This window comes from Pinus tabuliformis, chromosome 1_2 (assembly GCF_031772625.1).
Source record: "Pinus tabuliformis cultivar Carrire ecotype Pingquan chromosome 1_2, CPIR1, whole genome shotgun sequence".
NCBI classification, from domain to species: domain Eukaryota; kingdom Viridiplantae; phylum Streptophyta; class Pinopsida; order Pinales; family Pinaceae; genus Pinus; species Pinus tabuliformis.
In genome coordinates, this window is record NC_142298.1 from 741,006,266 (window position 1) to 741,018,852 (window position 12,587).

Sequence of the window (12,587 nt, forward strand, 5' to 3'; positions counted from 1 at the left end):
GGCCCCAAATGATGCCATCTCCCTGTCATTTATAATTGCTCTTCCTTCCCTTCATGTGGACCCCTTCACTAGGCAAATCAAACCAATGTTGCATTAATCGTTATCGGGATAATATCGGCGCAAGGAAAAAATCAGAAAAAATCGTAATTATTGGGAAATAATTGTTCGGTACAAAAATATTAATTTTTTTTCCATTTTTTTAATATCTAAACCATCTACAACATAAAATAAATACATTGATACATAAATATGATAAAAGAACTAATATATAAGATGTTTAAGTTCATTTCTAGTGCTAAAATCACACATAACATTGAATCATGTCCTGAATAGTAAGTCCTGACTCCTGAGTCCCAACTCAGCCTCAAAATATCAACAAAAAATATGATAATGTATCTCATCATGTCATAATGTCATATACAATAAAATGAAGAAAATAACTAAAATCTACTCCTATTGATTTCCTCTGCCCCTCTTGCGGGAAAATGCCACAACTTTCCCTTTCCCTCTAGAAGTAGATGCTGGTGCTCGTGCTGGTGGAGATGGCAGTGGAGTTTGATGTGCTCTAGATGCTGAAGAACTAGAAGTAGGAGCTATAGGAGGTAGACCACGTCCTCTACTGGTGGCAGTGGTAAGCCCGAGCAGGTGGTGTCACCTCCTCCTCCTGTTCCTCCTCCTCCTCCTCCTACTCCTGCTCCTGCTCCTCCTCCCCTCCTCCCCTTCCACTACATCCTGCACTAACCAATCATCAGCAGACTCCATGAGAGGCCTCTCGGCCTCAACCCTCCATGCAGTAGTGGTGTCAATCCCATCCAATGAGATGGCATCCACATCAGGTGTCCTCTCAAGTTGCCTCACCCACAATCGAAGATTGTAGTAGACATAGACCATGTCATTAAGTCGTTGGGACTCCAACCTGTACAAAGATCATGAAATAATAATTAATAATCATAAAAAAATATTGTTTAATGAATTCAAAAATTTATTTGGAAATTTGCGATATTTTAAATGTTTAAGTGTTAACCTGTTGCGCTTTTTGTTGTGTATTTTTTCAAATACACTTCAGTTGCGCTCACATCCTGAAGAGCTACATGTTTGGCTGAGGATGCGAATGGCAAGCTTTTGCAGAAGGGGTACCCTGCCGCCATACATTTTCCACCATGCATCTACAACAAAATTACAAATAAAATTTTAAATAAACATAAAAAAAAAATGGAATTTGAAGAGACAATGAAATTTGAAACAAAGTTACAAACTAAAAAATACCTGGCATTTTAATTGTCCTATCAGTGACAGCCATCTCAAAGCCAAATGTGCCACCTGCCATCCTATATGTCTCAATTTGTTTAGAGATCTCTATACGTTGTTCTGGAGATCGCACCATCTTCTGGACACAGGATAAGAATCCATCCATGATCTCAGCATCAAAATCAAACCCACATGCGTAAGAAAATGCAGGGTTCAGGAAAAGCCCAGCAGCATGAATGGGACGATGGAGTGTGTTGTTCCATCGCTCATCAATCACTCCCCATAGGAGGAGTTGTCTCTGAAACCCATCATCTCCCTTACCATCATAGTAGGCCTGAATGGCTTCTTTGGCCTTGTCCATGGCCTCATACAAATAGCCCATTGCGGGCTTCTCACCATCAACCAACTGAAGAACATTTACCAAAGGTTCAGTAATGGCGCACACCTCCTGCACTCCCGCCCAGAAGTCTTCCTGGTATGAAACTAGTCTGCATACGGCCTCTCCCTCTGGTTTGCGGCTCATTGGCAAAGCACGCCACTCCTCTGAAAGAAACATTCTCTTCACATCCCACATAGAATTCAAGAGGGATTGAAGAGATATGAAATTGGTGGCAAACCGTGTAATGGCGGGGCGCACCAACTCTTTGTTGTTGGTGAATCTTCTCATCAAGCTAAGCACAGATGTATGGTTATATATAAATTTTGTAATGCTTTTGGATGAATCAACAATATCTTTGACAAAGGGAATTTTCCCTATGTCCTCCAACATCAAATCAATACAGTGTGCAGCACAAGGTGTCCAAAATAAAGTAGGATGCCTGTCCATAAGCATTCTGCCAGCAACAACATAATTTGCAGCATTGTCTGTTATGACTTGGACAACATTTTCTGCACCCACCTCCAAAATAAACACATCTAGCAAATCACATAAAGTTTTTGCATCTTTGATTTGTGCAGATGCATCAATAGATTTGATAAACATAGTCCCCTTGGGACAACTAACCAAGAAGTTTATAAGGGTTCTCCCCTTTTGGTCAGTCCAACCATCTAACATAACAGTGCATCCTCTTTGTGCCCATGATGCCCTAAAATCCTCCAATCTTTGGGTGCAGTCACGCTTTTCATTTTGAAGAATCCGGCCTCTGAAATCATGATAAGAAGGGATTTTGTATCCTGGGCCAACACTGGCAATAGCATCAACAACAGGTTGGAAAAATGGATTATTCCTTACAATGTTGAAAGGAATATCACTTCAGAGGAGAAATTTTGCTAGCAACTTGTCAGCTTGTTCTTTCTTAGTTCTTTTTAGCATTGAACCGATAGATGGCTGTGAACCAGGTGTGGTTCGAGGAACAAAAAATGATTGGGCAGCTATCGGATTGGTTGATGTTGCAATAGAATCAGTGCCACTGCCTTCAGCTGACCTTTTTAGTTGCCTTTTGAGTTCTTCTTTGGCCTCTCTAGTTTGCTCTAAATTTTCCAATGCTCTCATGGCTCTTTGGACAAGTTCAGGAGTTGTATTTGTACAAGGCCCCACATCTTTTCCAGGGATTTGTGCAAGGTGAAACTTCAACCTGTACACCCCCGGGACATAGGGTGGCCACACAACTTGCAAGTCAAGTTTAATCTATCATTCGGAGCATCAGGTTCACCATATTCCCAGAAAGGATCCAATTTCCTTGGCATGTTTGTTTTTGAACTTTGAAGTTGCAAACTTGAAGTCTTGAATGGTGTTTTGGTGCAGTTGTGAACCTATGGGAAAATAAGGATTACAATTTAGTATTTACAAAATTACAAGTTACAAATTTACAATTTAGTATTTTAATTTTTAATTTTTACATTGTACAATGAAAACCCAAGTTACCCAACCTAAAACAACCATTCCAAAGTTCAAACACAAGTTACCCAACCATTCCAAACCCAAGTTACCCAACCAAATGGCAAAAACAATGAAAAAAACATAAACAATGTTTAAAAACAATGAAAACAAAAAAAAAAATTGGTTCCCATAGTCATACCAAGTTACCCAACCAAAAACAATGAAGAAATACAAAAACAATCTTTAAAAACAATGAAAACAAAAAAAAAATGGTGCCCATACCAAGTTACCCAACCAAAAACAATGAAAAAAATACAAAAACAATGTTTTTAAACAATGAAAACAAAAAAAAATTAATCCACATACCGTTTCTATGGAGAAATCGGTGGTCTCCTCTTGATTTTCTCCTCTAAGCACTTAGAATTAGCTTCAAACCCTCTCCAGCTTGGTCTCCCAGCTCTCCTTTGCCCTCTGCGCGTGACTGTCCAAATGAACTCATAAAAAAACCAAAAAAACGTTATAAAACCTCGCTGCCAGGAAGCCCCATGATTATTTCAGTTTTTATCGCGATAATTTCGTAAAAATCGGCTAAAAAAAAATTTCCAGCGATAATTTCCTATAATAATCGCGATAAAATTGGCAGGTTGAAAAAATCGCGATAATTTGAATTTATCGCGATTTTCACAACACTGAATCAAATTCCCTCCTTAGCCATACGTTTTTTCTTAACAAGGAGTGCGTATTTCTTGGAGAAGTGGACCCCACATTCCACTAAGTGATGAATATCGACCCCCTTGTCCTAAGTGCTTTTCCTCCAAAACTATCTTGGGCCCAAAATTGACAAAAATAACAAAATTGAAATATTCTTAACAAAATTATTTAGGAAGGGACATTACACAAAAGACCTATTACCCCCCAAACTAGCACACTTTTCCAAGGTCCTTGCAAGTTACTAAGATGGTACACACATGATAAGTGCCCATTGTCACCTTAGCATGAGTCCTCACTCTTTAAGCCCAACTCCTCCTATAAAGGCTTTAGGAGGATATGAATTGCTTCACCCAACAATCAATAAACTAGTGCCTTGTATGGGGTCTTGGGTGAAGAGAGAGTAAATTGTTTGCTATTTTACTAATCTAGAATTGTAAATTATGTAGGAAATAAATGGAGACCAACAATATGATTCACTCATAATTGAAGATAATCAACATGTAAATAACCCAAATGAGTGAGATATTAGCATATATTTACCAAATCTACAAGTATTTCTTGATATGAGCCTTTGGTAAGAGAGGTTTCAATGCAAATTTGCTTCTTGTTTATGACTGCATATCTGTGATCTGCAGAAAAACGTTGGGAAACAACAATAAACTCCCCTTTACGGAGCACGTGTTGAAAATTGGCAGCTTAGGGATGAATTTCTTTAAATAAAATTTCATTTCTGACAATTACGGAGTGACTTTCTAAAATTAGAAAGTCATGTTTAGCATCTCAAGCATGACATTCCAAAAATAGTAAATCACCTTGAGTCAATTGGTAATCAAGTATAGATGTTGGAAAATCACTTAACTTATCATTAATCAATCTTAATAGTTCAATTTTAACTTAATCATCAATAGTTGAATTGAGACATCTGTGATCCATATTAAGTTTAAGAGAAATTCTTCGGCGTAAATCACAAGATAAATCATTTGTCGACGCGTTTCGAACCAACTAGTGTGGTTCATCGTCAGGTCGCAGGCTTATGCTACTGGCTGCCCCTGTTTGCACCCCCTGATCCATTTCTAGAAAATATTCTAGTCAAGTTGATTCGCTTATCTTTTTGGCACAAGCATTTCATTATACATACAAGTTTGGTCAAACTGTATTCTATATATTATGATATGATAATCTATTTAGAATGTCTAACTCTTTACATTATGGATTTGGTAAGCCCAAAGGAAAAACACGTGACAGATTCACTTCCTTGTTGCAGGAGTTTATGTTTTGATGTCAGGATTAGATTTGGAGAGATTAGTCCTGGCAGCAGGCCCCATTGGCTTAATGCAAGCATCAATGGATGTTGTTCTTCCATATGTTCGTCAAAGAGAACAGTTTGGTCGTCCAATTGGTGAATTTCAGCTGATACAGGTTCTAATATTATGGGCTCAGACATTATTATTTTTGTGGTATTTGAAGTAGACTAGATTCTGCAAAACTTCGAAGGTTTAAATTATATCATCATTGACATGTATATTTCATACTTCAGTCAAGAAGAGAAGGAACAATAAACAGGTTTGCAATTGGCCAATTTTTTTTTGCTTTTAGTGACTGATCAATATTCAAAATTTTTATTGGCTGTGAACTTTGAGAAACAGGGGAAACTGGCAGATATGTACACTGCTTTGCAGTCTTCTAGGTAAGACAAATTAAATCTATGTTGTTCTTAGCATACATCACAAAATACAAATTATCAATTTGTCTTAGTGCTTGACAGGGCCTTTGTTTATTCTGTCGCAAAGAAATGTGACAATGGCGATGTTGACAAGAAGGTTAGTAACTTTAGCATATGCAAAAAAGGTATCTGACTGATTGATATTTGATATTTTCAGTGCATCTGCATTCAAACTATGAGTAATTAATTTTTTAATGCACATGAATTCAACTAAGTTAACTCATGATTAGTTTTTTATGGTTAATATGTTTTTAATAGAGATAAGATAATTAATTATGTTAATGTCCAATGGATGACCAAGAATGGTGGTCAATGGGACTGAATAAAATAAATACAATTAGTGCTGATCACCTGCAGGTGTATGTTACTACTACAAACAATGGAAATTCCAAGTGTACTTACTAATAGAAATCCAACGATCAACAATTCAACATAAGTTCTTGAAGAAGATAAAGCACCAAAAGTAAATCAAGAAAACACTACAAGTACAATAAGAAGAAGTCATGCTATAAAGAAAACTTACCAACATCCTAATCACAAGAATAGGTAATCAGTGAGTATATCAACATTGCTCAGACAAAAAACAATTGATCTATCTTCCGAAATTTTTTGATACCTGTGCAATGAAGTCTCACAATTACAATTCATATTGGAAGTGATATAAGCACAAAGTTCCACAAAATGTCAAATTAGGATGGTTAGATCCTTTTTCAGTTCAAAAATTCTTCTCAGATATTAGAAGTTCATACAGTCTTGTATCATCATACATGACAACATCAAGAGCAGAGAATTATGCGACAACATGACAAGCCAAAGCAAAGACGTAAAGCCTTTCAATAAATATGCTTTGAAGACAAAGCATTTATAAAGGGGAAAACAATGTAATAAACACACATATATAAAAAAGATAATGTGTCTTATCAAAAAGACATGTCTCCTAGTGAAAAGGAACCCCTACCTAAGTATTTATATAGGGGCCCTCGTTGTATTATATGATCCTATCATATTCAATCTCATACATTTTATATATTATTTATTTTCCTCATAGATTTGTTTATTCCATTCCAAATATTTTGGATATTCGTGATATGAAGCGGATTAGTTCATCACAAACTGAATAATCACTATGCTCATTGTATTGCCAATACAATCCATATTAATTTCCTTTGGTCTTTACAAACTTTTCTAGGATTTTTATTTTCAACCATCATTCTAACCTATCTAGCTTTATCCTAAAAGAGATTAAAGTTGTAGTTTTGTATTTTCTTCATAGTTTGTCATGATTGAAAATATCTAGCTTTATCCTAAAAGAGTTTAAAGTTGTAGTTTTGTATTTTCTTCATAGTTTGTCATGATTGAAAATTGAGAGCTTTTACCAACAATGTATTCTAATATGAAAAAAGGGTTTGGATTTTTAATTTTTAATTTAATACTTATATACTTCATGTTGAGATTTTAGGTTGAAAGTTTCTTTGAAGAATGCTATCTATGGTGTCAGTCTGCTTCTCGTGTACTACAAGCTATGGTTCTTTAATATTCATCTTAAATTTAATTCAAGAAAATTGATGTAATTTGTATGATATAAAATTATTAACCAGTCAACATTATTATTCTGTTTTCTGAGAATCTTTTCAGTGATAATCACATCAAAATTCATTTGTTGACGCGTTTCGAACCAACCAGTGTGGTTCATCATCAGGGGAAGATTTCTCAGAAAAGAGAATATACTTCTTTTTTTTGAGAAATCTTGTCCTGACGATGAACCACACTGGTTGGTTCGAAATGTGTCGGCAGATGAATTTTGATGTGATTATCACCGAAAAATTTCTCAAAAATCAAGATATGGATCATAGAAGCCTAAATTTGAACATTTTTATTCTGTGTTGGACACTGCATTTTGATCCATTGTTGTTTTCAGCTTTCGTGGCCAGGAGAAATCTTATTTGTATTTTTCTTAAATTTCTTAGGACTGTGCTGGGGTCATTCTTTTCGCTGCAGAAAATGCAACTCAAGTTGCTCTCCAGGTATTATGGTTCAATTGCATGTTTTCTTTTCTTGTGTGCAAGCTTTTTATCTTTAGAGTTTTGTAGGGTGTGATCCAACTTTTTATTAATTTTTTTTTTTTGGTTTTTTTTTTTTATGACATTATTTGTTCACATTTCCTTTGACTAAGAGAAACATTCCCTATTTTTAAAACTTGATATATGAATGATAAAAGGTAGTTTATGAAAAAAAATATTCGGAGGGTTGAGATATATTAGCCATGATCTTGTGATAAAAGGTAGTGTATGCATTTTTTTTCTTCGGAGGGTTGAGATATATTAGCCGTGATCTTGTGGTATGCTATTTTACAGTCCCAATTATTTAAAACATTTTTTTTCACAGAAGCAGGAGTTTTCCATAAACATTGAACCTGAGTATTACATGAGCCTTTTATATATCTCACTAGGATGGTTTGCCTCAGTCTATTTTGGTTCAATTGCCTCTGTGTTTTTGTTATGTGGAGGCTTTGTATCCTTAGAGTCTGATATGGTATATGATGATCTGTTATCCAAGATTTTTGGTTTAAGAATTTCTTATTTATGATGTAATTCATTCACGTTTCCTTTGACTAAGAGAAACATTCCCTGTTTTCAAAACTGATTGAGAACTCGATATATGAATACTAAAAGGAAGAATTATCCCCTGTTTTCAGAAAACTCGATATGTAAATACTATAAGGCAGGTTATAAGAAGTTTCCCTTGGCAAAGGGTGAGATGAGGGTTGAGATATCCTGGCCATGATCATGTGGTATACTACTTATAGTATAAATTCTTTGTCCCTTTGACTATTGATATAAACAATGTGTACAGATATTTAATAGAAAAATATGTGGGCTACCAATGCAGTCTCTACAAGCGCAAGGAAAAGCTATCCAAAAATCAAATTTGTGGGTTGGGTTTGGCCAAAACATTTGCACACATAAAGCTGCAAATTAAAATTCTATTACCAAAAGATATCAAAAAGCACCAAATGAAGAACTAAATCCTGATCATAAACAGCCTAATAAATGATTATGTCAACAGCAACAAGTGGTTCCTGACATTGGCCATGGCCATTTTTGGAGAGCTGAAGCCTGCAATGGATGGATGGGAACAAATTGTACAGTCAAGAAACACTATTCCCCTAAGTTAACGGAAACTCCCTTCCCAACCTCCAGAAACGCCGTTCAGCGTGTCGGAAATGGAAACAGGTACGAAACGGCACTAAAACGGCATTGAAACGTTTCCAATCCATTTCGGTTTTTCTGGAACTGCTGGATCTGATTTTTGAAACGTTTTTGGCATTTTAAAAGGTTTTGGATCCGTTTCCGGAAATCCGGATATGGATCCAAGAAAATCATGATCTGTATCCGCATTTCTGGAAACGGATCTGCGCTAAAAAGCCTTGCCTTAAATGTAGATTCAATATACATGTACACCAGTGAAATCTCAACAAAATTGTTTCACAGTTTGTAATGCAAGGACCAGGATTCGTGGATTTGCTGGTAACTGAATTTAGTCTAATCCACAGTAATGCTAACTAAGCTTAAGTTGGGAATTTTTTTACAGTAAATTGGAAACACAACCTCTATTTCTGGAAATTTGAATCTGTGCAAACATATTTTCTAGTAATAAAACCAAAATGCTATAGAAATGCATTTATAGTTACAAGAATTGAAAATTTAGAACTGCATTCTTTTACCAAGAGGTACATTTGACAGGGGATATCCATCAACCATTTGTGTGTGCGCCGCACCATGTAATGCTAATAATAATAAGTTAAAAAGTAACTAAGATAAATATTTTTTATCCACACCAAGTGGATGTGAAAACATTGAGAATGGCATCTCATGTAATTTGATACCCCATGGCGCATAATAGATTCGGGGTTAAGATGGATATATATTGCTATAAACTGAATTATGGTACATGCTTTTCATTCCTCTGAGGTCATGGTATCGTTCCTATTTATCATTGGTTATTGGAATTTGTGCAAAATCCAAGAGTCAACTGTAATATCCCAAATTGAAATTTACAGCAAATAACAGATACATGAGCTAAGCTACAACAAATAAAATTTACCACACATGCACTAGTCAATAAAACACAAGAAATAGGGTGAATAACTGAGCCATTTTATTAATGTGGAGAACTGAGTACATTGGATGATAAGAAAGATAGAACTTGGGCTTGCTACTGCAAGCTACGCAAAACCCAGGTCAGAGTACAATGCTCAAGTGCCAAAGAGGTTCTCCACTAAAAACTGCACCCTGCCCAAAAAATGTTGCTGCTGGCTGCTGAATGGAAATGGAATATCTGCGTTGAAGAGTGCCTAGAATGAGCTGAAACTTTGCAAGTGGCCTCCTCATTAGAAACCCAGAATAACCCAAAAAAATCTCATGGACCCAGTGCTATAAATGACTCCCACAAAATATGTGCGCTGCCTAGAGAATTACTACTGCTACTACTGGAATAGAACCAGGGTTTCTGCCTTCTAAAATGCTCAGAAATTTATATAAAAATAACCCTGAACTTCTCTCAGTAAACCTACAAAAACCCAGAAAGGGTTTGGGCTGAATCCACTCACCCCCGATGACCCGCAACAAGTGCGAATTGCCCAATCTGACCAGAAAACACCCCAAAGAATTGATACTACTGAATTATGCCCAAATCCACCATGAAAAATTTCTCCCAACTCCGGTTAAATTCTACACTAAGAAATACCTCCTATCTCTAGCCCTTATCTCTCCCGACTCCACTTCTCTAAACCCTTGTGTAGCACTTGGTCAATAGCTTTTGCACCCTTTCCAAAAGATAGAAAAAATGGCACAGGTAATAGCCTCTAATCCAGCTCGGTGATCACTATCCAAACTCTGGTCTAACAATAAGAAAATTCCTTGCAAAATCTAGGAGCCCCCACATGTCATTTGGAGCACCACAGGTTATTACAAGGGGCCAACCCCTTGTCCAATGCTTTTGAGGGTCCTATTCTTCATTGTGTCACCCATGGACCCCAATAGGCCTCTTAGAGGGCCCTACGACATGCACAGATTATTATTTGACCTCTTGAGAGGCCTACTTTTTCATTTTTGAGCTAGTTTGGTGGGCTTGTCACCAAAAGTTAGTTAATTTGCACATTATTTTATTTTAGGGGCTGATGTAGGCCCAATTAGGTAATTGGAACTCCTAATGAGTGTATAAATAGGAGTTAGATGAATTCACTTTGGATCATGACTTGACTTGGATCATTCTCTCTCTTGAGAATTTCACATTTTTTTCCTTGGAGGATATTTATGGATCATGGATGAATTTTGATGTGTGGATTGGGTCTTCTTATCTTGGAGCTTTTTATATTGCAGATGTGATGATGGTTGGATATATTCTCTTACATGTAAGTACAATTTTGACGTTATTTTCTTTTACTTTGCTGCATACATTGAACATGAGATTTTCTTTGTTTTAGGGCTAGTTGTTGCATGCACTTACAACATCAATGTGGAATTATGCCTCTATATAGATTGTCTCTATGTATGGGCCATGTTCGATGAAAAAATTGTCCTAGAGGTCGAAGTTACCTTGACAAGCCTTCTCCATTTGCAACGAAGTATAAGTGCTTTTAAGGTCACTTCTCTTCTCTTGCCCATAACATTGGACGAAGTTGACTTTGAGAGCGTCATTGAACAAGAAACGAGATCCATCTTCATAGTTCTCCTTGAATCCATATCCCCAAAAGGAATTAGGCATTGATCCATCAAAAGGTGGTCACTTTAAATCTATTTCTTCATCTTTTTCACCTTTTCCTAGGTCTAGCCAAGTTGGGTTACCTAGGGCATCAATTTCCCAACAAGCTAGCCATCAAAACCTAGGGCATCAATTTCCCAACAAGCTAGCCATCAAAATTTTTCCATCTCCTATGGTCTCCTACGCTAGCCTTTCCTTTAGCTCTCCTCCAATTTTGAGGCCATTCTGATGGTGGAGTTGGGAGAAAAGCCAAGCCCTAGCTTCAGGTTTGAAACTTTACCTGCCATCCCCAAGGCTAGTACCTCATAGGGTCAAAGCAACACCTTCAAGTGCAAATTATTTCTTTGATCCTTTCTTCTCCTTGTCTAGGGTAAGAATATCATTGGTTACTACATTCTTTCCTCATACCCTAAACTGGGTCCACTTGGCCCCGTGTGGTCCTGCTCCTTTGAAAGATCATTCTTCAAGAACCATCCAGGATACCAATTACAATAAGGATTTTAGGGGTTGGGAAGTTCCTTCATAAGTCATATCCCATAAACCTAACCCTTATATCCTCCCTTCCTTTTCCTAGAAGACATTGTACCTTGCTTAGAAAGCAAGCAAGCCTTATCCTTCTAACTCTTCCATGAAAGGGATTATTAGGGCCATTCCAGATCATTTCATTGACTTATACTTCATTGGTGACGCCATAATATACCGACTCTCCTCCCATCGGTGAAAGTTCGTAAATAGAAGGGAGCCTTAGCTGGGCTAAGTCTCCATTTGTTGCCCTTGGCCTAGCATTTGCCGTTCAGGTCCCCTGCGATTTCGAGCGGTAACATTTTGGCGTCGTTGCTAGGGACATGAAACATGTGTTTTGTTACCCATACGACATATTGACATATCATTATTGGTGACTCCATTGGAAGAACTAAGCCCTAGTTCTTCATTGAACCTTAAGGTGAATGCGTGTAGGGTGAAGCAAGCATTTTTCTAGGCATCTTTGAATTTCACCCTGGCGACTCCTACATATGTTTCATGTATACCTCAAATAGGTTGTCATTCTTTCGTAAAATTCCCTGCTTTGGACATTGCTAGCATCCCAGGACATCCTAATCATGTCGCGGGAAGGATGGTATGTGGTGTGACCGTGTTTGATGGTGATCCATTCTCTGCGATTGACCACACAGAAAGATTTAATGCACATGCTTCAAGAGAGAAGGTTGTCCACCAAGATGTCCTCATGTTATTGTTCATGGGATCTCTCGGTGGTCATAACTCATGGCTGCATGATCACGAACCTAGGAGCATCTCATCTATTGAAGAGTTCATTGAGGGCTT

The 12,587-nt window shown here is 37.0% G+C and overlaps 1 protein-coding gene across 4 annotated transcripts in view; it reads left to right on the forward strand.

The window, feature by feature from the left end:
• IVD (isovaleryl-CoA-dehydrogenase) overlaps positions 1–12,587 on the forward strand; it is a 262,374-nt gene that overhangs the window by 167,444 nt on the left and 82,343 nt on the right. For 3 of the 4 annotated variants that reach the window (XM_089395878.1, XM_089395879.1, XM_089395881.1), the window contains exons 11-14: positions 5,043–5,197; positions 5,425–5,465; positions 5,544–5,598; positions 7,469–7,525. In XM_089395878.1, coding sequence (XP_089252004.1) covers positions 5,043–5,197; positions 5,425–5,465; positions 5,544–5,598; positions 7,469–7,525 — 308 coding nt within the window. The remainder of the gene's footprint in view (positions 1–5,042; positions 5,198–5,424; positions 5,466–5,543; positions 5,599–7,468; positions 7,526–12,587) is intronic. The other variant, XM_089395880.1, reaches the window with a different exon arrangement.